Source organism: Hyperolius riggenbachi, chromosome 8 (genome assembly GCF_040937935.1).
Source record: "Hyperolius riggenbachi isolate aHypRig1 chromosome 8, aHypRig1.pri, whole genome shotgun sequence".
NCBI lineage: Eukaryota > Metazoa > Chordata > Amphibia > Anura > Hyperoliidae > Hyperolius > Hyperolius riggenbachi.
In genome coordinates this window covers 179,398,881-179,426,469 of record NC_090653.1, presented here as the reverse complement: position 1 = coordinate 179,426,469, position 27,589 = coordinate 179,398,881, and the positions used below count along the sequence as shown (strand labels likewise).

The 27,589-nt window shown below is 43.5% G+C and overlaps 1 protein-coding gene across 2 annotated transcripts in view; it reads left to right on the top strand.

Moving 5' to 3' along the window:
• CCNB3 (cyclin B3) overlaps positions 1 to 27,589 on the top strand; it is a 267,192-nt gene that overhangs the window by 116,887 nt on the left and 122,716 nt on the right. For both annotated transcript variants that reach the window (XM_068249684.1, XM_068249683.1), the window contains exons 5-6: positions 4,793 to 4,904; positions 13,774 to 13,878. In XM_068249684.1, the coding sequence (XP_068105785.1) occupies positions 4,793 to 4,904; positions 13,774 to 13,878 (217 nt within the window). The remainder of the gene's footprint in view (positions 1 to 4,792; positions 4,905 to 13,773; positions 13,879 to 27,589) is intronic.

Below are 27,589 nucleotides of genomic sequence, written 5' to 3'. Positions count from 1 at the left end.
CGGACTCAGTCCTGACTCAGACAGGAATTGACTACTGTGTGACCCTCACTGATAAGAATTCCCCCTTTTTACTTTTGTCTTGCTCTCAGATGCCATTTTCTGCTAGGGAAGTGTTTTATAGTTGGAATTTCTTATCAGTGAGGGTCACACTGTAGTCGCTTCCTGTCTGAGTCAGGACTGAGTCAGCCACTTACATACCTAATATTTAACTCTTTCAGGCAGAGAAAGAAAAAAAAAGGAACACAGACTAGTTATTTCTGTGCTAGGCACTGTACATACACATGTCTATCTCATCATATCACATGTCACCTCAGGTATCCTTAAAGGCAGTGGTCCCCAACCTTTTTTTTACCCAAAGACCGCTTTAGCATCAGGCAATTTTTTTTAAGGACCGGGTGGGGGATGAGGGTGTTATTGCGTGGGGGGGGAGGGGTGTGCGGGCTTGTTCTACAGGCAGGGTCATTACATAAAGAAGTCCACCAGCCCTACCTAACCACTATCTTCATCGCCCTCAGCACTTTGGAAAAGATGCTTCTGCACTGCACTGGGGCTGCTGCATAAGTCACCAGCACAAAGTACAATTGGTGTGAAGGGGGGGTACTGCTTGGGCTTCCTTATCTACTGGCAGTCATTTCCTCCACTCACTTTTACCCTTCCCTCCACCTCACAGCCCATTTACCCTCCTCCCCACACTCACTTCACCCTTTCCTCCTCCCTACACCCACTTCACACTTCCCTCCTCCCCACACTCGCTTTTACCATTCCATTCTTCTTCCCACTCTAACTTCCAGCATCAGCTGCTCACCTCCGTGCAGACTGAACTCTGTGGCTGGCAAGAGACCAGAGCATCTGTCATCCTCACTGCTGCCACCTGATGTCTGCACAGACAGAATGCATGCTGCATTACAAATAACAGACACTAGGTGGCAGGAGTAACAATGGCTGCAGACTACTCTTCCCTATAGCTTCTGGCAAACTTCAGTGACACTTCTCTTTGCACTGTGATGAGTCATGACAGACGGCACAGCCCAGCTCAGAGCAGCCTGCGGCCCACTGGGGGGTCGGGGACCCCTGCTTTAAGGGGTTTTAAGGCTGCAGTCCTTAAGTGGTTAACCTCCCTGGTGTTCAGTTTCTGCTGGGTTTTTATGCAAAAAGTGATTGTTAATTTTCATAACTTTTCTTCCTGTAACTTACCAAAATGTGTCTAGCAAGGGTCTCGTATACATTTTGAGTATAATAAATCTTGAAACGTAAAATCAAATTAAAACCACATTTTAAAATCCCCCCCCCCTCCCCCACACACACACACCAGTATAGGTGCCTCCAGTATACTGTAGGTATCCAGGTATAGGTGCTCCCAGTAAAGATGGCGAGGTTTAGGTCCTCCCAGTAAATATAGCTAGGTATAGGTGCTACCAGAAATGGTTAGCTAGCTCTACGTTCTCCAGTATGTTAGCCAGCTATAGTGAGCCTATTATAGGTGCCCCTGCCCCCTTTCAGCGATCCCTGGGACCGTTACCAGCGAGGATTGCATAAATCCTGCCGCGTACAGCTTCAGTAGTCCCGGTCTTCTTTCTGCACACCATCGGGACTCTGCATCATAACATCATGACGAGGAGTCTCGATGGTGTGCAGAGAGGAGACTGGAGCTACCAAAGCTGTATGCGGTGAGGGTTGATGTGATCTTTGCTGGAAAGAGGCACAGTAACTGTCCCGGGGATCGCTGCAAGGGAGCAGGGGTTGTGGGGGACACCTATGATGGGCTTGCTATAGCTGGCTGACATACTAAGGAACGTAGATCAGCTGAGCAGCTGCCGCATCCACATGGAGCAACCATCACAGGCCCAGGCACTGCACTGATTTGCCCTGCCTCTTCCTCAGAACCACTGGGCCCCCTCTGCCTGCAACCACTAGCATATGGACTATGGACCACCTCGGTTGGGCAGCAAGCCAGGGCTTTGCTTAAGCGTAGCTCAAGCACACGGTGACGATTGTCGGACTGTACCAGGGGTGTTTTAATCTGTTCAATCTGCAGCCTCTGCCTCTCTCCTCTCGCTTTAGTTCTCTCTCCTTCTTTCCTCATTTTCTCTTTAGCTATCCCTTCTCTTTTTCTCTCTCCACTCTTTACCAGGACACTCTGCTGTCCGCCTCTATCATAAATCCCCTCAGTTTCCTCTCTACTTTTCGTGGACAATCGGAGCACCTGTCTCGTTGGGAGCGTGTCGCTGTGTAGCGTCCAGTGCCGAAAATGGCAGCGCTCAGATCAGCTCTCAGGCTGCTCCTCCAGTCCCACTCTTTTCTGTTCCTGCTATCAGTGTATGTTTTTGCTCTGTTTGTATTACGTTAACTGTACGTGTATGCTGTAATGTTTTCTGCTTTTGCTTTTTATTTTGCTTTTATTGTTTATACGTATGTACCATGCTTAACTGTATATGACACTCTGCTCAATTGTACGCACAAGCTGTAATGTTGTCCTATGTATGCTTGTCCCATGTCTATGTATGTACCATGCTTAATCGTGCTCTTTTCTTGTTTTCATAAACGACCCTGTATGCGCCAAAACCAATTCCGGGTACAATCCACAATTGTACTTGGCGAAATAAATTCTGATTCTGAGCTAGCTAACTATTACTGGGGGCACATAGCTACTTTAAAAAAAAACACTCCTGTGCGGCAGGAGGTTAATAAAGATACTACTTGATCTGATGAGCAAGATGGATCAGGTAGCATCCGTCCCCTCCAGCGAACGGAGGGAGGGTGTGTCAGAATTCTAGCGGTTTTATTTATGCAGGAAAAGCTGTCATGTGTATGTATATATAAATATTAATAATCAATACCGTCCTTCCAAAGAAAGAATTATTGTTAAAACCTATAATATAATTTAATACTTTGAATTACATGTAAGCTGTATTCTACCCGTGAAAGATGAGACAGTAAGACATTCTCGTGAGATTGTTATGATTCTGGAAGGTTGTTGACGTGCTCTAGTCTCAGCTAGCTGATAACACATGATGTTTTAGGAACAAGCTTTATAAAATATAAACAATAGAAAGTGTTTTCCCAATTGGTTAAAGATGATTCAATGATGCCACCTGGCAGTTTAATAGTCTTATAAAATTAATATTTGTTATGAAATGGTGACCTCTGCCGGTTGAAGTCATTATTATATTTATTCATCAAAAGACAAACACATATATGGAAAAGGATTTTATATTATAAAGATTTAATATGCAATTATGTCTTATATGATTAATTGTTTTTAGAAGAATTATATAATAAGCTTTATATTTAAATGAGTATATTAGAAACCCTGTGTATTTCAATAAGCATTACATTACTATATCTGTAATTCACAGATTGTTTGGGTCAACATGCCCTATTTCTTGTCTGGTAACGTACAGACACATTCCAACCTAATTAGCAGAGAACACTTTATCAGAAATGCGTCATGAATGACATTTAGTCTCAATGTCTGGGGCAAACCAGCAGACAAGATGGCTGGTGACGTCCATTTTTAATTAACTGTGTCAGAAATGACCCTATATCAAATGTCAAGCACTCCGAATGACGTTAATTCCCACAAGATAAGGTAATTAAGGAATTTATAAATAATAATATTATGATTTAGGTATTCAAAACAAAAAAGTGTTATGGGAATTTTAAATGTCAAAGATAGCGAGTTGACGCATGGAAGCTTTAGCCAATCAGAACCTGCGATTCAGGGAAAGTCCAGATTAGGCAGCCATATTGCCTCCAACCCCTATAAAAGTAGAAGCTGAAAGCTCATAGTTTGCAGAAGCCCAACAATCTCCTGAGAAGACGCATGAGGCAGAAGCTACATTCCCACAAGTGGTTCTAGATGCTGAAGAGATGACAGAGAAGGGGTAATATGCTTAATATTCTGGTGATTTACTTTCTTAATTTTTCAGCATTTAGGTTTTGTTAAGAGGTTAGCAAGAAGTTTTTTTAGAAGCTATTTTTATGCTATTTCTTTGAGAATATTTCTACAAGTTTTACACAGCTACTAGATACACAGCTATTGATACAGATGAGACTACTTCTGATCTTATTCTACATAACACAACTGTTATATTCTTTTTTGAATGTACTTAGATCCCTTGGCTATAAAGCCTTGATGAGATGGAATACTGTTAAAAGGAAACACTACTTGGAACTGTTCATATTTTGTATATATGCTGTATGATAAGCAAATACAATTTTTTTTATATAGAATCATATACTGAGTGCTCTGATTCATTTCAAGGTATACCGTCAATCTATAATTACTGTTATAGAGGGTTCAGACTCCACTATGCCGGATTTATATGATAGCAACGCTTTAAGGGCTGGTCCTTTACTGAGTTAGCAATCATGAAAAAGGCAAGAACCGCTCAGGTTTTTGACAGGTGTGTTTCTGACGCCCAGAGTGCAGGAGTGCCTCTCCTGCAAGGGACACACCTTTCTCCTCAAGATGCCAACAAGCTGCATACTGGAAATTTCTAGGGGTAACTGCACAGCACAAGGGGGCAGAGAACAGTGCATAGGGGACACGGAGGCATGTCATGGACCAAGGAACATGCCTTTGTGTCGTGTCCTCCCCCCACCCTCCATGCTGCCTCGGGTACACTTTTTAATGCATAGACCTTTAACTTTGTTTTTAGAAATTACTCCTTTGAATTCCTTAATTGGTCCTACATATAACAATAACAATATTTTTATAGCGCTTTTCTCCCATATGCTGGTGAGCGTCTTTTTTATTGGCTTGCTTAATCTATGCTGTTTTCCATTATAGAACTCAGAAAAAGGTCGGAACCACAGATCTAGTACCAGATGAGGTTGCAGGCGAAAATGTGAACTGTGAAGAAGTTAAACCTCAGTCCTTGATGAATGAGTCTGTGAAACAGGTATTCTTTTAAGAGTAACTGTTAGGCATGAAAAACAAAATCAATTCTCTATTTCTATCTGTTGATCATATAAAAGGAATGCTAAAAAGGCAATGTATAACCTTAAAATCAATCTTACTTTTTTATTGCAGAGATTAATCCTCATGTCCCCAGCTCCTTAGTACGCAGCCAGTATTCAGCCACAAAAGAGAAGTTGCAGTGCAGGGGGGAAGGGGGAGGGGAGGAGTCTCTGCACAGACACAGCTAGTTCAGCCTGATTGGCTGCAGCCTGTGTCACTCTCACTCCTTTTCCTCTCATTGGCTGCCTCCCATCACTGTCCGTGTCTGCCCCTCCCCACACTCCATCCCGTCAGGCATCTCCGCCGATTCATGTGGGCCGCCACCACCGCATCGCGTCCCTGCTACCATTTCTTTAGTGATTCCTTGCCTGAGACATAACGCTCACTGTTGATGTGAGGAGGAGGAGGGAGTAAGGGAGGAAATGACCTCACCAGTGGCTTCAGCTGGAGGGAGTAAAGATGGCCCCTGCCAGCGAACAGAATTCTCTCCATTCACCTTTTTTATTTTATAAAGTTCACTGAAATCAACATTTGGACCGTGCAATACACGTTTTGTAAGGAGAGCTAGTATTTATCTACTTATATATGTCATTTTATATCTGGCATAGTATGGCTGACAGCTTCTCTTTAAAGCAAAATTGAACTGAAAAATAAACTTTATAATATAACGATTTCTGACCATGCACCTGTCTCGTTGGAGATTTAGATCACTGGAGCTGCTACACCTTTTTTTTTTTATTTATTTATTTATTTTTTAGGTATTGGAAGTTTCCCAGTCATCTAATAACTGATGAGGATTTCCTTGATCAATTACGCCTATGGTGGTTAGAATTAATGCGGAGCACGAACGGAATATTGTGTTATTCTGGGAAACCTCCAAGGCCGTTTACAGGGTGAAATTATTAAATATATTAGATGTGAAAAAGGCTTTTTTTGACTACATTACAATGTCCAATATGGCTAGAAGAACCCCTTTGGAATATGTAGCTAATATGTGTGAGGATACCAGGCGGACCTGGATGGATGCTAAGGCAGCATTGGATTTGTGCTATGATAGACAGGCTATGCTTTCGAGGGCTAAGTCTGATTGGAACTTTTTTAACTTTGGGAACAAGGCGGGATGGCTACTGGCAAACATAGTGAAGGGGAAACGTAAGATGCAGCACATTACCCATTTGAAAGACATGGGAGGGATCATACAAACTAACCCAAATGCTATTGCAGAGGTATTTTATAAATTCTATCCGGATCTATATACTTCACCTGTTGAAGATCCTGACCAAGGGAGGAGTTGATCTTGGACTTCAGGAGACACCACACAGACGCACCCACAACCAGTCCTCCTCAACAAGACTGAAGTCTCCAGGGTATCTAGTGTTAGCTTCCTCGGAACAACCCTAACTAGTGACCTAAGGTGGGGGCATAACACCTCTAAAATCCAGAACGCAGCTCAGCAGATACCATTTTTCCTATTAAAAAATGTGGTATGCCGCAGGAGCAGCTGTCCAGCTTCTACACTCTGCTCCGCCGTTATCGCGTGGTATGTAGGAGCAACTGTCAGAGATGAGCATAAACTTCAAAAAGTCATCAGTTCAACGGAAAGGATATTGGCTTTCTTCTGCCACCCCTAGACCTCCTCCATACTACTAGAATGAAGACAAGGGCTACAAGGATCTCCCAGGAATCCTCCCACTCAGGCTTCCGCTTCTTTAAGCTCCTTCCATCAGGCCATCGCTACAGGACTATCCGCCCAAGAACGAAGGGACTCCTTTTTTCCCCAAGCAGTCCTCCTAAATAATTTGATCCCCATGGTGGTACTCTAGCCCCGCTCAGCTCAAATATGCCTGGCCGGGTACTCTTGTACCCTGGCCAGACAGCTAATAACCCAGCCGTCGCCCTGATTTCTTGCACTTCTAGCGATCGCTGAGCAACACTACTTCGCACCTTGGGGGAGGCTCGGACTGCTCACTGCATGTTGCATAGCATCAACCGTTTTCATTGTGTGTTGTATGCCTGTCTTACTGTTAATGTCACTGCACTGTGAGCAATAAAGGTTCCGATTCTGAGATTTTTGAGAACACTCAATTTACCTAAGTTAACAGAGGATGATTTACTGTTATTAAAGGACAACCGAAATGAGAAGAATATGCATGCTGCCATATTTATTACCTTTTAAACTATGCCAGTCAACCTGGCAGCCCTTCTGATCTGTTTGGCTGCAATGGTGTCTGAATAACACCAGATACAAGCATGCAGCTAATATTGTCAGAAACACCTGCTGCATGCTTGTTCAGGGTCTATGGCTAAAAAGTATTAGGTGCAGAGGATCAGCAGTATGACCAGGCAACTGGCACTGCTTAAAAGGAAATAAATAGGGCAGCCTCCATAACCCTCTCACTTCAGATTTCCTTTAACCAGTTGAGAACCCCAGGATCCCCCCCCCCCAGTGACCAGCGTATCAGAGGGATTTGATTGTGAGCAGCTCAGAGGGACAGCTAAGTGTCCCTTGTACAGTGCTGCACTAGATCGCAGCGCTGCACAAATAGGGTGGGTGAACCCTTATTTATAACAGCCTGTCAGCCACAAACGCGGGCAGGCACACTGATCACGATGCTCCACTCCGTGTCTGCAGGGAACGCATGCACGCGTGCTTTCCCTGATAATCCCCGCCTACAGGCCTTGACTGTTAGGCGGGCCTGGCGCTGCCACTCTCCTGTCGCCGATCGGCGTTAGGCAGTCAGGAGGGGATTAAATGCTCCCATTTCAAAGGCAGAGGTGCTGCAGGCAGGCATGGGCGCAAATTCGGCTTCGGGTGAGTCCGGATAGTTCTATCCGGATCTCGCCCAGTAATGCTGTGCGGGGGGGGTCAAGCTTACCTGTCTGACGTCTTCTTTGGTCGTCCCTCGGCGCCTCCTACGATGCGCTCCAAGCGGCGAACATGTGAGTACAAACCCTTCCTCCTTCCGGGTTAACCACTTGAGGACCCAGCCTTTAGCCCCCCTTAAGGACCAGCGCTGTTTTTTGTGATCTGTGCTGGGTGGGCTCTGCAGCCCCCAGCACAGATCAGGTGGCATGCAGAGCGATCAGATCGCCCCCCTTTTTTTCCCCCCCTATGCAGATGAAGTGCAGGGGGGGTCTGATCGCTCCGGTGGGCAGGCATGTTGCGGAGGGGGGCACCTCAAAGCCCCCCTCCGCGACGAAATTTCCCTCTCCTACCTCTTCCCCCCTGGTGATCCGCGCTGCACAGGAGCATTACTGGGTGAGATCCGAATAGAACTATCCGGACTCACCCGAAGCCGAATTTGCGCCCATGCCTGGCTGCAGGTACTGAAGGTTGGCTCCAATGGTAAAGCTCCTGGCCCAGATGGCTATTCACTTGAGTGCTTTAAAAGCCTTAAGAAGGAGGATAATACCTATTTATCTACTCCTATATAATGATTTTGGACAGTGGATCTTTACCTCCTACAGGTCATGAGGCTTATATTAAAGTTCTGCCTGAAAAGGATAAGAATCCCCTGGACCCTGGGTCATACAGACCGATATCACTATTAAATTGTGACTTTCACATCCTCTTAAAATTCTAGCTGAATAACTGGCAGACATTCTGCCCCACTTGAGTCCGCAGGTGGGGTTTATGAGGGCCAGGGCGGCAGTGACCAATATACGAAGGGTGATGCCCACCTGAGGAAGCCGGAAGACGGCAAAACTGTGGGAGCCGCTCCGTTCATAGGACGCCACGCCGCCCTGCATCTTCAGTGTGACAAGGATGTAAGAGGGCCGTGACAACCTGCCTGGTATGCCGCCTGTGGAGACCTCCCAGGCTGCCACTGCATTTACCCATGTCCCTCCTCCAGCGCACCAACTTGTGCTACCACTGACTTTGGTCACTCAAACCTGGATTCTAGCTGGTTACACAGGACTGCCTGATTAAGCCATGGATGACTGCAGGATAATATCCACAGATGGGATCTAGAGTGTGGTGAGATCGCCTATGCTGCTTGTTGGCTGGCCACTTGCAGCTGCTTGGACTGTACTACTGCTCTTTCTGCATGCTGATTGCTAATGTTGCTGCTTTGCACATGATGGGCTTTGCATGTTGTTTGCTATGACATATGAACTGATACTGTTGCAGCCTCTAACAGGTCCGCTTGTGAGAATAACCAACGTGCAGGGTCCTTATAGACATTAATTACCATTCGATAAGGTTTTTCTTCCCCATTTTTTCCAACTGACTGGACATTGTTTATATCCCTAGTGGTAATTGTTGTGGTGCACCTGAGTGTGTGCTAGATGTATGACGGGGTGGCCATCCCATGCAGTTTTAATTCAATTTATTAAATATAGCAGCATGAATAGTACAAAACTAAAGTAGATTTATGTTGTTGATAGTAATTTGACAAGACCCTGGTCATTTTGTATACTGTCACACAAGTCAATCTATTCCTTGCCACTTCTTAATATTTTGTGAAATATATAAAAGACGATGGCAGTGTTGGAACAATACAGATTGTTTGTGCCTTCTCTGTGTCCGGGATTGATTTTGTCCCTGGATGCCGAGAAGGCCTTTGATAGTATTAGCTGGCGATGGCTGGATCTAGTGATTGGAAAAGATAGGTTTTCAGGGTACATTTTTGGATTATGTGCGTGTGATACAGGCCAGTTCTGTAACTAGGGTTATTGTTGAGTGCTCAGCCTCCTCCCAAATATATTTGAAGGGCATTCAACAGGGTTGTTTTTTTTCTTTCTTGAAGCTATTTAGCCAGTTTTCAGGGCTAGCTATTAACAAAACAAAGTCAGAACTCAAACCTAAGTAATTGTATAATTTTAACTATATATTACGAATCAAAATCCAATTATAACCAGCTTAATGTAGCAGTATTCCCTGTCTGAATGCACACATCCAATCACACCCTGCAATGCCTTACAGCTCTACACTCCACACACAGCGAGATCTCTCTTCAGTGTGATCGATGGTCAGTGCCTCGAAAAAGTAACTACTCCATAAGATTATAGCTGATTCAACAACTCCAAAATCCCACATCAATATGGGCAAACATGATTGATAGTATAATTATCATCCAATGGATAATGTATCCCTGTAAATTGTAAGCCTTCCGGCAGGGTCCTCCTCCTTCTGTCTCCTACCATACACCCATCCTATGGATCTGAGTGAACTCTACTTGCCTAATCTTAATGCTCCCATTGACTAAGCATTACCTTGTACTCATACTGTGCTGCATGATCTGGTTTGCATGTATTCATGTTTTGTCTTAATGCTGTATATCACCCCTAAATATTGTCTGTAACCTTAACTAATGAACAGCGCTGCATAATAAGTTAGCGCTTTATAAATACAATAAATAAATGAATCAATAAAATCTCACTTTAAAGAGACACTGTAAAACCAAAAACGTCCCCTGGGGGGTACTCACCTCGGGAGGGGGAAGCCTCCGGATCCTAATGAGGCTTCCCCCGTCCTCCTCTGTCCCACAGGGGTCTCTCTTCAGTCCTCCGAACAGCGGCCCGACAGACCCGTCAGCCTGTTCAATATTTACCTTTCCAGGCCCCAGCGGGGGAGCTGTTGCGGCTCTTCTGACGGAGATAGACGGAAATAGCCGATCTCAGTCGGGTCCACTCTACTGCGCAGGAGACTTGCGCCTGCGCAGTAGAGTGGCCCGATGGAGATGGGCCATTTCCGCCTATCTCCGTGGGAAGGAGCGGATCCTGCGCTGGAGCCAAAAGGTAAATATTTACATCGCCGCCACCGTGGGACCTATGAGGACGAGGGAAGCCTCAATAGGATCCGGAGACTTCCCCCACGCGAGGTGAGTACCCCCTAGGGGAGTTTTTTTTCGTTACAGATTTTCTTTAAAAGCACCATCCCTAAATTCAATACGGCGTAGTTACAAGTATTTGTAGCGCTACAGACTGCGGTTTTACTCGCAGTCCCCCGTCCTGGGGATGTACGGCTTTCCTTAAGTGAAGAGGGTCCTGTCACTCTTAAAGGTCCCTCCAATGTCCGGGCAGAAGGGGAGGATACATAGACCCGCTCTGGACCTGCACAGCTGCTGCCGCTGGCCCGCGTGGTCAGGAAGTGGATCAGAAGTCGTGGTCTGTTACCAGGGTCACCAAGTCCTGGTTTGCCGGATGTTCTTGCTACGTGACGTCACTGTGTAGCTTCATCCAATCATGCCTGGAATAGATGCGCTGTAATCACCATCTTTAGTTTTTATTTCTGATCTGTGTTTTCTGATTTATGTACGTTTTAAGGCTAAAATCTTATCCAAAAGGCATCTAGACTACTGGGAAAAAATGTCTTAATACTATCGTAGACGTTCACCTGCCCCTAATGGGAAACCAGTTGGAATGAGGTTAGATGGGTGAAAGAAGTGGAGAGAGATGCAAATGAAAATCATACTGAAAGGGTATTATTCCTTTAATTTCAAACATACTCCTCCAGGGTCTCATTATTTAACATCTTGCCCCAAAATGTAAGATTAATCCTTCGGATCTTTACCATCTTCTTTGGTTTTGCTCGTACATAAAGCAATCTTAGGTGAATTTCTGGAGAATGTGTTCAGTTATCACTTTTGCTTGTCCCACCTATGGCCCCTTGGGAGGCTCTGTTTCACTGTGTTGACCCATGTTGTTATGATAACTCTGAGTTGTTTTCTCGTGTAGAACATTTGATTATCTTGGCAGCTAAGAATTGCATATTGAAATTAAGTGCTAGTTCTTAGCATTTAGTTGATACTGTACGGTCTTTGATGTATGTAGCAAAGTTTGACACTGAACAGCGCAAGTCCAAAGCCACACCAACTCAGTCTGGGGGACTTCCATGAAAAAATATACACTACTTGCTGAACTTCGTAGTTTTAGGGAACCATTTGTATATATTTGTATTTTTTTTAATTTAACCACTTGCCGACCAGATCTGCGTCGCCAGGTGCTTCCCTAATTAATCAGGAAAGGCCGCTCGCGCGAGCGGCCGTTTCCTGTTAGATCACGGAGCGGGTCTCCGTGAATAGCCTAAATGTAAACGCAGGAGACGTATGTCTCCTTTGCTTACATTGAACGGCGCTGCTGCGCAGCAGCGCCGTAAGGCAGATCGGCGATCCCCGGCCAATCAGCGGCCGGGGATCGCCGCCATGTGACAGGGGACGGATAGCGTCCTGTGCAGCGCGGATCACCAGGGGGGAAGAGGTAGGAGAGGGAAATTTCGTCACGGAGGGGGGCTTTGAGGTGCCCCCCTCTGCAACATGCCTGCCCACCGGAGCGATCAGACCCCCCCTGCCCTTCATCTGCATAGGGGGGGAAAAAAAGGGGGGCGATCTGATCGCTCTGCATGCCACCTGATCTGTGCTGGGGGCTGCAGAGCCCACCCAGCACAGATCACAAAAAACAGCGCTGGTCCTTAAGGGGGGGTAAAGGCTGGGTCCTCAAGTGGTTAAAGATTTGAAAAATTGGCAAGAACCTTGGGAATATTTGATGTAGGGGACTGAAAGAGCACACCACTTTGCTTCTGACCGTCCTCCCTTCTTTTTCCCCCTTGGACATGGGCTATATGCATCCTAGAATTACCCCGGAGATGTGGTTTGGGTCTTATATTTAATGCTTAGTGGATTAGGCTGGGCGGCTGTGGTGCTGTTAAAGTTTGCTGGTTATTTATGGTTTATTGTGTGATAGATAGATACTATCTATCTATCCATCCAAGTGCTGCCACAACAGGCTATGTGACGGGACTGGGCTGGATGGGGGCCTTAAAGAGAGTCTGAAGCCATAATTAAAATGGCTTTTTTCCTTATATATAGCAGGGGCATGTGTGCCCCTGCTAAAACGCCGCTATCCCGCGGCTAAAAGGGTTATTTCCCCTCCAAATCCCCCCTGTGCTGCCTGGGGAGCGCTTCCGTGTGAGGCGGGGCTATGAGCTGCAGCCCTGCCTCACGCGTCTATCAGCGGCGGATCTCCGCCTCTCCCCCGCCCCTCTCAGTCTTCCTTCACTGAGAGGGGCGGGGGAGAGGCGGAGATCAGCCGCTGATAGACACGTGTGAGGCAGGGCTGCAGCTCATAGCCTTGCCTCACACGGAAGCGCACAGGGGTAGCAAAATCTACGACCAAGTTGGTCGTGATTTTGCAGGGGGGGGATTTGGAGGGGAAAGGACCCTCGTTCAGCCGCGGGATAGCAGCGTTTTAGCAGGGGCACACATACCCCTGCTATATATAAGCAAAAAAGCCATTTTTATTATGGCTTCAGATTCTCTTTAAGAGTCCAGTTGAGTGAACTGGCATGGCTTCCATAGAGTTTAGCTTTGGGGTGGTTGGTGAGGGCATTCACCCTTCTTTTGGAAATCTGGCCCACCTAACATCTTTGAGAGTGAGCATAATCCTGTTGAGATATTAGCTTTTGAGATGTTTCTCTCTTTTATGGGAGAGATGCTGTTTAAAAAAAAAATGGAGGGGAAGTATATGCTAGATTTGTGGTAATGTTAGTCAGATGGTATATTTTATTTGACACTTAACTTGTCTTGGTTGTTAATTTACTGTATGCCTTAATGCTGTTAATATATTTTGTCATACTTCTTCCAATAAAAAAAGTATTAAAAAAAAATTGCGCTTAACTTTCTCCAACTTAGTGGGGGAGTGATCTGCGATCATGTGTGATTTAAGAGGACCCCTAATTCTACACATTTTGCATTTTAAAGAAGAGGGCATAGATGGCCAAAGTTAAACTGTGTATACACTTCAGTGTGTGGATGGATAGATTGTCCTGTTTAACATACAAAACTTTATGTATAGTTTTCTTTCCACAGGTCTTGCCATCAGATGTTGAAGATATTGATAAAGATTCCATGAATGACCCATTTGCAAGCTCAGAGTATGCCATGGACATATTCACTTACATGTGTCAGAGAGAAGTAAGTTAATCTGAAATCATGACCCTCAAGCACCAATTATGCGCCAAAGTGACGGTATTTAAAAATGAAAAAAAAAAACTAGTTTCTTTAGGGACTCAGAGAGAAACCTAGTTCACTCATGAGAAGTAGTACACTTCCTAGTTGTGAGTCGTGATCATGTTTTTCTCAGAGAGTTGGGCTGCCAGACATTCAAAGGATTCGGTGGGGGCCTATGGCCAGGGACCTTATGTTCAAAGCTGTGCTGCGTAATATGTTGGTGCTTTAAAAATACAATAAATAATAAAATAAAGAGTATCTGAAGCATATGGCAACCCCCCTCCTTTGCGGTCTTGCCTCTCACAGTGCAAGACTGAATAATTAACTGGCACAGTCGCTTCAAGAGTGGGGCCTGCATGTTTCCCAAGTCAGGTCTCCGTCAAAAAGTTGAGAGCTCTATTAGGTCATGTATAGTTGCTGTTTTATTATTTATTGATCTGGCATTGCAAAGTGTGGCTGTGATGGAGCTTTCCTGGAGACATCTGTTTTTTTTTTAACCCTGGCATGCAAATGTTCAAACAAATGCATTCACAGATTCACTCATCCAGGCACCACTGTTATCCCTACAGCTAAGTTAAAAGCCGGGGTCTTGGTTCACAAAGGAATGCATTCTCTTGCTTAGTCACCTACACTGCGCAGAAGTACCCAGGTAAACAGAGGTGTCCTAACTCTGGCCCTGTAACATGCCTAGTGCAGACATGCAAACATTCATTGCATCAAACCTATCTAGGGATTAGGAGCACACATCCTGACATCCTCTCCTGGGACAGATAGCACATCATACCAATCGCACAAGGGAGCTAACGTAATGTATCCATGCGCACAATGCACATACACCAGCATAAGCTGTGTGCATGCTTACAAAAACACAAACCCGGGGAAGGAGGGAGTGCACTAGATTAAAACCCTAGCCACAAGGGTCCGTAACAAGGAAAAAAAAACATAAATCCAGGCACATCGCCTCTAGTTAGGACATTTAAATAAGTAATTTAAGGAAAGGGAGGTGCACCTTTAGCACATCCCTTTCCTTAAATTACTTATTTAAATGTCCTAACTAGAGGCGATGTGCCTGGATTTATGTGTTTTTTGTTTTTTTTTTCTGTTTTTTAGACTTCACTGTCAAAGCTGTTACCTTTTCCCTGGTTTTGCTTGTTTTTTGACCCACTGCCTCTCCGCCCCCTCCTGCTTTTCCTGATTATCCCAAACAAGAGCTAATGAGGTGTTAATTTGTAATAGTTTCTTGGGAGAGCAGGCAGAGAGAAGATCCTTTGAGTATTTGTATGTTGACATTAGAGACAATAGACTTGTTTAGATAGCTTTTACTTTTTAAATCATGCTGAGATCAGAGGATCTGTGCAAAATGCTTTCTTCCTACACCGAGTTGGATCATAGATTTTTCTCTCATTCACTAGCCGGGACACCCTCTGGAGGATTGGCCCCGTCCAAACCCCTGTGGAAACACAAAGTTAAGCAGCCCATACACTCAGCCGATTTTCTGGCCGATCGATCGATCAATCGATTGCAAATCGGTTGGCCAATCGACCGATCGACGGCCGATTTCGATCGATTTCGATGGATTTCCATCGAACTTGCAGGGTGGAAAATTTAGGTCGATCTGATGAGATTGCTTATCAGTTTGCATTGGCCTTAATGGAAATCTGATGGCAAAAAAATGCCATCAGATCGAATTTCAATAGATTTCAAACTGAAATCTATTGGAATTCTATCCTGGTAAAAAATGTTCTAAAAACGCATCAGATAGATCATCAGATGCATTTCTTATCTATCTGCTGCCAATCTGACGAGTGTATGGGAACCTTAAGAGTATAAAAAGCTCCCGCCCCCCCCTTGAGCCCCAGTTCATTTGTGTTTCCGCCCGGAAACACTGGTACAGCTCCCATTTTTTTTTATGTTATTTCCTCACCAGAGGGTGCCTACTTGCTGGTCGAGAGTTTGGGCTGCCTGAGGTGCTGTCGCCATTCTTGCTGAAATGCCGACTTGACCGAGCTGTTTCAGCGGCCGCCTTTCTCCTGCGCGAGTCGCGCTCTGGGGATCTGTAGTGGTGGAGCGCACACGTCAGTTCCGCTGACGTTAGAGAAGGCTTCCGAAAGTACGCGTACTTCCTTCTATTTAAAGAGCGGCTGGACGCAAGCGTGGCGCCGATAATGGAGGAATAGAGTGCCAATGCTGCTGCCGCAGCCTCTACATCCGCATCTACATCTGCATCGACCGCTCCCAAAGCGCTGACACAAGCAGATGGTGTGGGAGAATTTTTTTCTCCCTGTTGCACTCCATTTACTATATAGAGGAATGTATGTTAACTGGAGTATATATCTCTTCTCTTTCAGGCTAGAGTGGAGTAGTTTACATCCTCTAGAAGTTCTGAGAGGTCTAGATCTAGGAAGTGTTGTCAGTGTTCTGTCAAATTATCCTCTAGCTATTCTAAGGCCTTATGTCAGTCTTGTATAGATGCGGTTATTGCTTCCGAATCTTCGGCTATTTTTAAAAATGTCCTTAGATCTGTTAAAAAGGACATTAATGAAACTTTGGAGAAATTCAAAGATTCTCTTTGCCACATCAGGATGTAGCAGTAGCAGGTCCCTCATCTGCTCCAACTCCACCACCAGCTCCCGTTATTCCTCAAATCCCTGAGTCTGATCAGGAGGCTCTCCCTCTAGTACCTATTGATGGTGGAGGATTTATCAGTAATGGAGGAGGGGGAGAATGCTCTTTCTGAAGAGGAATCGGACTCCGAATTAAAAAAGGCTGCCATATTTTTGTTTAATACTGAGGATACTGATGCATTAATAAAGGCTGTGTATTCTACTGAACAGATTCCTGAAATTCAGAAAGAGCTTTCTGCTCAAGATCAGGTCTATTCGGGTTTAGCACAAAAGTCTGGTAGTTTTTCCCTTCCATCAATCACTAAAGGGTATTATGTCTCAGTGGCAAGAACCTGAGAGAAAACGGTTTATTCCCAAATCTGCCAAAAGGAAGTTTTCCATTTGCTCTGGCTGACATTGATCAATTTATCAAATGTCCCAAATTAGATGCAGCCTTATCTAAATACTCCAAGAATGCAGACTTATCTTTTGAGGATGCCGGAGTATTGAAAGAAGCAATGGATAAAAGAATTGATCTTGCCTTAAAAAAGGCTTGGGAATTAGCTGCGTGTTGCTTTTTTGCCGAGTGTTGCAGCCACATGTATTTCTCGTAATCTCAGAGTGTGGATGGAAAATTTGATTACTCATGTTAAAACCGGGTCTGATTTAAGCACGTACATTAGATCCTTGCCTGTAGTTCTGAAATCGGTGGCTTTTTTGGCAGATGCTGCAGTGGAAATTGTTCGGGTTTCGTCTCGCACCACTGCATTGATTAACTCTGCTCAAAGAGCTCTCTGGCTCAAGACATGGGATGGGGATTTTACATCCAAAAACAGACTGTTCTGTACCCTTTGAGGGAAATTTATTATTTGGTAAGGAATTGGATAATGTCCTTTAAGCAGTTTCCAAATAAACGCAAGACGTTTAACACTAAAAAGGCTGGGTTATTTAGAAAACCCTCTCAAGAAACTCCCAAGCGGCCAGTACAACATAAGAAATGATCCTTTCCATCCGGCAAAGGATGTGAAGGATTCGCCCTTGCGAGACCTACCACCCCCAAAGTTAATAAATGACGGTTTGCCTATGGGGGGGGACGCTTCAATTTTTTTCTGTCCCAATGGAAATTGATCAATCCAGAGCCATTTATTTTGAACATAGTAAAGGACGGGTATCGTCTACAATTTTTGGTTCCACCTCCCCCCAGGGTATTTGTGAACAGATTTCCTCGGGATCAGGCGAAAGCCTGGGGTCTTTCTATGGAAATTCTGAAATTAATTTCAAAGAATGTAATAGTGCCAGTTCCTCAAGTGCAGGAATTTCAGGGCTATTACTCCCACGTTTTCTTGGTGACAAAAACCAAATGGGGAGTTCAGGTTCATCCTAAATCTAAAATCCCTGAATCCATTTTTAGTTTACAAAAAATTCAGGATAGAAAACCTTTATTCAGTCAGGTCTCTGCTTCAGGGGGAGGAATATTTCGTCAATAGATTTACAAGACTCTTACACATTCCGATTGCCAAGTCTCCTCAAAAATTCCTGAGATTTGCAATTCGAATGCCGAACCAAACGTGTCATTATTAATTTCAGGCGCTTCCCTTCGGCATAGCGTCAACTCCACGTATTTTCACCAAGGTGTTAGCAGAACCAATGAAACTATTAAGAAATCTTATTCCCTATTTGGACAATCTACTGATTTTTGCCCAAACTCAGAATTCACAGGGACCTAGTCATTCACACGTGTGAATGGGCTGGATCATAAATTATCAGAAGTCAAATTTAAATCCAACTCGGATCATTACTTTTTTGGGTTATGTGATAGACTCCATTCGGGGAAGAATTTTTCTCAACCCAGGGAAAGTGGAAAAATTACAAACAGGAGTGAGAGAGTTATTGTTACTTCAACATGTCTCCATAAGAGAAATCATGAGAGTTTTGGGTCTGACAGCTTCCATTCCGGCAGTCACTTGGGCGCAAGGGCGCTGACTGGTCCTACAAGACTGGTTATTGAGGATTTGGGCCAAAAATCAAGAATCTCTGGATTCACAGGTTCAGATGCCGGTTCAAGTGAAAGCAAGCTTTTACTGGTGGCTTCAGTCAACAAACTTAGTCCAGGGCAAGATCTGGAGGCAGGAAAATCCAGTGAGGATTTACACCGACGCCAGTACCTGGGGTTGGGGGGCTACAGTCATGGGTCAACATTCCCAGGGAAGATGGTCCAAAACAATCTCCAGCAAGTCATTCAACTTCAGAGAACTCCTAGCTGTGAAGGAATCTCTTCTCGCTTTTCAAAACAAGATTTACTTGAATCCTGTTCTCATTGTTTCGGACAACATCTCCACGGTGGTGTAAATCAACAAATGGGGGCACCAGATCGGGGAGTCTGTCTCTTTTAGCGGCGGAATTTTTTGTTATGCAGAGCGCAATCTTCTGTCAATAGAGGCAGTTCACGTAAAGGTCTCTCAATCTGGAAGCGGACTTTTTGAGCCGCCACAAACTGGATCACTCAGAGTAGGAGTTGAATCAAGAAACTTATCTCTGGGTCACAGAAAAATTGGGATTTCCAGAAATCTATCTTTTTGCATCCCCAGTGAATGCAAACATTCCACAGTTTTTCTCTCTTCACAACAGCATGAGTTCTCTGGGGTTGGACACACTCACTCTCCCATGGACTTTCAATTTGGGGTATGCTTACCCTCTGCTCAAACTACTACCTCGAGTACTCGAGAAAGTTCAGAAGGATAAATCAAATCTAATTCTCATAGCTCCTGTGTGGCCCAAGTGAGCATGGTTTTTCATGCTTCTGAGTCTTTCCACGCAGCCTCCTCTGTGTCTTCCAATCAGGCCGGACCTGCTTCGGCAAGGTCCCATATTTCACCTCAGGCTGGAATTGTTCAAACTGGCAGCATGGATCCTGAAAGGGTGGTATTGAGAAATAAAGAAGTTTCTGATAAAGTCATTGACAGTTTGTTAAACTGTAGAAAACCGGCGACTCACAAAATATACAGAAAAGTATGGAAGGTATATACATCCTGGTGTGCTGCACATAGGAGAGCTCAGTCTGATATTGGAACTATTCTTGATTTTTTTTTTCAAGATGGAATTGAAAAGCATTTGGCCTTAAAGAGGAACTCCAGTGAAAATAATGTAGTAAAAAAAGTGCTTCATTTTTACCATAATTATGTATAAATGATTTAGTCAGTGTTTGCTCATTGTAAAATCTTTCCTCTCCCCGATTTACATTCTGACATTTATTACATGGTGACATTTTTACTGTGGGCAGGTTATGTAGCTGCTCCTAGCTGTTTTGGCTGTTAGAGACAGCTGTTAACAGCTAATTCCTGTATGTGAACATTGTTGCATTGTGGCAGTTTGCCCAGAGTACCACGGTACTCAGAGCTTCTTGTGGGAGGGATTTCAGCACAAAATCAGTCATACAGCGCCCCCTGATGGACGGTTTGTGAAACGCATTATTTTTCTCATGTAAAAGGGGGTATCAGCTACTGATTGGGATAAAGTTCAATTCTAGGTTGGAGTTTCTCTTTAAGCACGCTTAAAGCGGTATAAAACCCTGACATACTATTCAATAAAACATGTTTTCATACTTTTTATATGCCATACGGTTAGCATATTTGCTTTTGTGCATAAGTATTATTATTCATTTAGAAATTATACGTTTCTAAAGTACACTTATTTTACTCTAAGAGCTGACTTTGCATTTTATTTATAACTGCTTTATTCATCCTCTAACTTAATCAGAAAGCATTTATGCTTGTCTGACTTTGTTCAGGGGACCCCGCAGTGTGAGAGAAGGCTTACATTTCTCGTTTGATACAATTAAACACAAGATAACCTTATGTAAAGTTTGGAAGCGGCCAGCTCTGCTGGCAGGGAAGCTTCTAAAGCCGGCATTAACCCTTTGAATGCAGTTCTAGAAAAAAAAATGCTGTTTGTATATAATATGCTGTAAATAATCTATTAGAGCAAAGTAGAAATGCTGGGTTTCATTCCGCTTTAAGGTTCAGTGTTCAGATTTATCAATTTTTGTTGGATAGGCCTTTGGCACAGAAAAAAAAATCAGATTTTTTTGGGGCAGTGCAGAGATCTTCTCCGTTAAAGCAAAAGGTTATTCCTCAATAGGATTTGTCTCTGGTTTTAAAGGTTTTGTCAAAAGCTCCCTTTGAACCAATAGAGGAAATTGATTTAAAATTTTTAACTCTCAAAGTGGCTTTTCTAGTTGCAATTACGACGGCGAGGAGATTGGGTGATCTCCAGGCTTTATCTATCAAGGACCCTTTTTTGACGTTTTTTAAGGATAAAATTATTTTGTGTCTTGATCCAAATTATTTACCTAAAGTATCTTCAGATTTTCCAGATCACAGATTTCAGTGATTCCCTAGTTTTGTGATAATCCTTCATGTGGATTTTCATTGTTTGGATGTCAGGAGAGCTCTTTTGTCTTATTTATCAAGAACTAGAGAGTTTCGAAAATCTTCCTTCTCATTTTTTATTTATGGGTAAAAATAAGGGGCAACAGGCTTCTAGGCAAACTATTGCTAGATGGATCCGTGAGACTATTTCTTTAGCCTATAAGACTTCAGACTCCACTCCACCGTCAAGTATCAAAGCACACTCTACCAGATCCATGTCGACTTCATGGGCAGAGAGAGCAGGGGCTACACTTTAGCAAATATTTCAAGCGGCAACTTGGGCGCGTTCTTCCACTTTGGTTAAGCATTATAGAGTGGAAGTTCTATCTCAGCAGGATTTGTCGTTTGGCAGGAAAGTGCTACAGGCTGTGGTCCCTTCCTAGGTGGGTATCTTCTTGTATATCCCTCCAGAGGGTGTCCCGGCTGATGAATGAGAGAAAGCACCAGTTAGACTTGCCGGTAACGGTGTTTCTGTTCAGCAGCCGGAACACTGTCTACTGCCCACCCTATCCTGTCTCATTTCCTTGTACTCATCTTCAAGTGCTTCACTCCTCTTTTTTTTTTTTTTTTTTTTCCTGGTGTTCCGGTCTATTTTTCCTTTATATACACTGGGGATCAAGGGGGGCGGGAGCTTTTTATATTCTTACTTCGTGTTTCCACAGGGGTTTGGGCGGGGCCAATCCTCCAGAGGGTGTCCCGGCTGCTGAACAGAAACACGGTTACCGGCAAGTCTAACTGGTGCTATTTTAAGTAAAGTTCCTTGTTTTAGAGTTAGACGATAAATGATATATGTAGAAATTAGTCACTTGGTGCATATGTCTTGGAGAATGGATAAAGGGTTACTCACAGGGTGGAGAGAGCGCAATCACAGAGAGGTTGGTAGGCTTCATGGAAGATTTCAATCCAGTTTAAATCTCTGCCATCCATAGTAATCCGATTGTTCTGGTTGGTTGTAGTCGTAGCCTTATTCGTGGTGGGTGGGATTCATCTGTATTTTGGGTCCAGTTTCAGCACAAATAGGTTTAAAGATGTCAAAATCTGAGACAAGGTCTGGAGCAGCTTAAAGGGGAACTGAAGTAAGAGGTATACGGAGGCTGCCATATTTATTTCCTTTTAATCAATACCAGTTGCCTGGCAGCCCTGCTGGGCTATTTCTCTGCAGTAGTATCTGAATAACACCAGAAACAAGCATGCAGCTAGTCTTGTCAGATCTGACTTTAAAGTCTGAAACACCTGATCTGCTGCATGCTTGTTCAGGGGCTATGGCTAATAGTATTAGAGGCAGAGGATCAGCAGGGCTGCCAGGCAACTGGTATTGCTTAAAAGGAAATAAACATGGCAGCCTCCATGTACCTCTCTCTTCAGTTCCCCTTTAAGAGAGCTGCAGCCCAGCTAGGCGCGCTCAGTACTACCCAGGTTTAGAGGACAATGACCAGGGGAAGAAAAAATATGTTAAACCTGGTGCGTCCATGGTGTAGGAGCATCTTGTGGAGCTTCTCCCCCCCATACCCCACCCCCCAGCTGTCTGCATCTAAGCTGCACTGCCCAGCTACACTAACCCCTGCTGCACCACCATCTACACTAATTACCCTACAATAACCCCTGTGTTCCTTCCTGGTCTACTGGCGCTATTACTGCTATCCCCTCTGTATATACCCCTCTGCACAGCAGTCTCTAGCCCCTCTGTATAAACCCTATGCACAACAGTCTCTAGCCCAGGGGTCAGGAACCTTTTTGGCCATGAGAGCCATGAACGCCAAATTTTAAAATGTAATTCTGTGAGAGCCATACAATATGTTTCAAACTGGGACAATGTGCATGCGCAGCAGAGGGCTCACGTCCCTGTTGCCATGGTGATGTGTATACAGTTGATCCTCTGGGCAGCGGAAGTGTCGGACAGATCTTCAGCTTCTCTTGGGTTTCAGCAACATCCAGCAATTTCCCCAAGAGCCAGACAGGAGAAATACTGACTAACAGCTTGTACAATTAGCTAACTGGCTTGGGGATTGATTCACTTTGTGGACCTTAGGGAAAGTTTGGCAAGTTAACCGAGTCCGTGGGGGGAAATGCTTGAGTGTCTGGTGTTGTGTCCTGCTGGTACGCCAGCCTGCTCCTGCTGAAAGCTCTGCTCGGAGTCCAGGACAGAGAGGGCAGTATGGTCACATGCGCCAACAGGTCATGCAGTGAGTGACCGCCAGGATTGATGATGGAGCGTGCACATAAGGTACATAGCAAGTATAAAGTCTGTAAAAAGGTGAGCAGGACTAATATAGTCAAAAACAAAACTAACTGGCAAGCAAAGAATCAATTAAAGAACCTTGCTACAGGTAAATTCCCAAAGCTTTTCTTGGGCTATGCATGTGACCGCAGGCTGTTCTGCTGTAACCTTGCAGAAACGTACAATGGAGGTGGTAGGGAAGAAAGCTGATGGCAGACATGCACATGGGCCAAGACCAGGAGCTGTGTGAGTTTATAGGAGGACTAAGCGCCCAGAATATTATTGGTGCTCTGCTGCCAGTTCTTTTCAGCATACTGTGTGGGAGCTGCTGTTCTGTAAAGTTTTGCCTCCTAAGTGATGCAGGCACTTGGTGTTCTCTTCAGAAATTTTTCCCAGCCGGGTGGCATGAAAAAGTAGCCGAGTGGGGCAAGATGAGGGAATGCAGGACCGACGCTTTTCTGCACAACTCTTCTTACATTTATTTAGCATCTACTGTAAGAATAAAGCTCAATAAGTAGTTGTCACTAGTAGGGATGGTCAATGAGATGCAAATAATTGTTGATGCAGGTTTATCAAAACCATTTTTTTTAATGCAAGTGTATGCAGCTTGAAGACAGACCGATCAAATTCAACCTTTGTAGGAGATGATTGGTCCATTTTCAAGCTGCATATACAGTGGGATGCGAAAGTTTGGGGAACCTAGTTAATCCTCATGATTTTCCTGTATAAACAGTTAGTTGTTACGATAAAAAATGTCAGTTAAATATATCATATAGGAGACACACAGTGATATTTGCGAAGTGAAATGAAGTTTATTATATTTACAGAAAGTGTGCAATAATTGTTTAAACAATATTAGGCGGGTGCATAAATTTGGGCACCACAAAAAAGAAATGAAATCAATATTTAGTAGATCCTCCTTGTGCAGAAATTACAGCCTCTAAACGCTTCCTGTAGGTTCCAAGGAGAGTCTGGATTCTGGTTGAAGGTATTTTGGACTATTCCTATTTACAAAACCTCTCTTGTTCATTCGAGTTAGATGGCTTCCGAGCATGGACAGCTCTCTTTAACTCACACTACAAATTTTCAATTATATTCAGGTCTGGGGACTGAGATGGCCATTCCAGAACGTTGTACTTGTTCCTCTGCATGAATGCCTTAGTGGATTTTGAGCAGTGTTTAGGGTCGTTGTCTTGTTGAAAGATCCAGCCCTGGCACAGCTTTATTTTTGTCACTGATTCCTGGACATTGGTCTCCAGAATCTGCTGATACTGAGTGGAATCCATGCCTCCCTCAACTTTGAGAAGATTCCCAGTCCCTGCACTGGCCACACAGCCCCCAGCATGATGTCAAAAACCTGAGCGGTTCTTGCCTTTTTCATGATTGCTAACTCAGTAAAGGATCAGCCTTTAAAGCGTTGCTATCATATAAATCCGGCATAGCGGGGTCTGAACCCTCTATAACAGTAATTATAGATTGACGGTATACCTTGAAATGAATCAGAGCACTCAGTATATGATTTCATGTAAAAAATTGTATTTGCTTATCATACAGCATATATACAAAATATGAACAGTTCCAAGTAGTGTTTCCTTCTAACGGTATTCCATCTTATCAAGGCTTATATAGCCAAGTGATCATCAATCTTCTAAGTCCATTCAAAAAAGAATATAACAGTTGTGTTATGTAGAATAAGATCTAAAGTAGTTTCATCTGTATCAATAGCTGTGTAAAACTTGTAGTAATCTTCTTAAAGAAATCGCATAAAAAATAGCTTCTAAAAAACTTCTTGCTAACATCTTAACAAAACTTAATGCTGAAAAATTAGGAAAGTAAATCACCAGAATATTAAGCATATTACCTTTTCTCTGTCATCTCTTCAGCATCTAGAACTACTTGTGGGAAGGTAGCTTCTGCCTCATGTGTCTTCTCAGATTGTTGGGCTTCTGCAAACTATGAGCTTTCAGCTTCTACTTTTTATAGGGATAGGAAGCAATATGGCTGCCTAATCTGGAATTTCCCTGAATCCCAGGTTCTGATTGGCTAAAGCTTCCGTGCGTAGCTTGCTATCTTTGACATTTAAAATACCCATAACACTTTTTTGTTTTGAATACCTTAGTTATCTTAAAGGGATACTGTAGGGGGGTCGGGGGAAAATGAGCTGAACTTACCCGGGGCTTCTAATGGTCCCCCGCAGACATCCTGTGTTGGCGCAGCCACTCCCCAATGCTCCGGCCCCGCCTCCAGTTCACTTCTGGAATTTCTGACTTTAAAGTCAGAAAACCACTGTGCCTGCGTTGCCGTGTCCTCACTCCCGCTGATGTCACCAGGAGTGTACTGCGCAGACACAGACCATACTGGGCCTGCGCTGTGCGCTCTTGATGACATCAGCGGGATCGAGGACACGGCAATGCAGGCGCAGTGGTTTTCTGACTTTAAAGTCAGAAATTCCAGAAGTGAACCGGAGGCGGGGCCGGAGCATCGGTGAGCGGCTGCGTGGGCACAGGATGTCTGCGGGGGACCATTAGAAGCCCCAGGTAAGTTCAGCTCATTTTCCCCCGACCCCCCTACAGTATCCCTTTAACTGTGAGAATCTACGTAGGTTTGCAATGTTTACACATTCTAATCATTTTTAATTAACTGCGTCAGAAATGACCTGGACGTCACCAGCCATCTTGTCTGCTGGTTGACTTTTTTTGACCCAGACATGGACTTCCAAAAACATTAAACAATGTCATTTGACGTATTTCTGATAATATTCCCTTCTGCTAATTAGTTTTTGGAATGTGTCTGTACTTTCCCAGATCAGGTTGACACTAAAACACTGTACACAGACCTGTAAGAGCCTTCAGCAATTTAAGGCTTATTGAAACATACAGGGCTTCTAATATACTAATTCAAATATAAAGCTTATTATATAATTCTTCTTAAAACAATTAATCATATAAGATATAATTGCATATTAAATCTTAATAATATAAAATCATGTTCTATATATTTGCCTTTCTTATGAATAAATATAATATGTCCACCGGCAGATGTCACTATCTCATCATAAATAATCTATTAATAATATTAATTTTATAAGACTATGAAACCGCCAGGTGGCATCATTTATCCTAAATACGGGACAATACAAAAACCTTGGAACTTATTATTGGCATTCCAAAGAACAATTATAGTCTAAACAACTTTGTGGAAAACAGCTAATGTATTTCAAAGTATTAAATTATATTATATAGGGTTTAACAATAATTCTTTCTTTAGGACTGTATTGATTATTAACATTTAGATTAATAATTCTTTCTTTAGGACTGTATTGATCATTAATATTTAGATTAATAATATCTATGTGTAATAATTAAGAAAATGTGCATATATAATTACTGCAGTAATGTGAATTTGAACTTGTTCCCAGTCCTTACACAGAAACCTTTTTCAAATGTCAAGGCCACGCACTAACATAAACAAGAATGTTCTGTCTTTTTGTAACTAGAATAATCCAATTATGATTTTCACTGCTTGGAATATGCTGAGATGTCACAGAGCAATATTTTAAAAAAGTACTCTTACTTAACAGTTTACAATGAAATTTTGCATAGAACATTAAAACTTAAAACATACACATATGACAGCTTTTCCTGCATAAATAAAACCGCTAGAATTCTGACAATGGAACCACCACCATATTTTACTGTAGGTAGCATGGGTTTTTCTTGGAATGCTGTGTTCTTTTTCCTCCATCCATAATACCCCTCGTTATGCCCAAATAACTCAATTTTAGTTTCATCAGTCCACAGCACCTTATTCCAAAATGAAGATGTCTTGTCCAAATGTGCTTTAGCATATCTCAAGCGGCTCTGTTTGTGCTGTGGGCGGAGAAAAGGCTTCCTCTGCATCACTCACATACAGCATCTCCTTATGTAAAGTGTGCCGAATGGTTAAATGGTTTCATCTGCAGCAAGATGATGTTGTAGGTCTTTGGTGCTGGTCTGTGGGTTGACTGACTGTTCTCACCATTCGTCGCTTCTGTCTATCCGAGATTTTTCTTGGTCTTCCACTTCGAGCCTTAACTTGGACTGAGCCTGTGGTCTTCCATTTCCTCAATATGTTCCTAACTCTGGAAACCGAGAGCTGAAATCTCTGACACAGCTTTCGGTATCCTTCACCATGATGGTGAACAATCTTTGGCCTCAATTCACTAAGATTATGCTGGAGATAATAAAGCAAGAGAAAACTTACCTTCACACAGTGAGAGAGTTATCTTATCTCTTCCTTAAGTTACCTCCTCTGTAGTTATTTTCACATGCAGTTGATGAACAGCCTGTCTTTAACTCTGGAGTTATTTTAAGGATTAAAGAGTTAACTTAAAGACAGAAGAGTTAACTTTAGGTTTGCCAGAGGTAAAATGTTTCCTGAATACTACA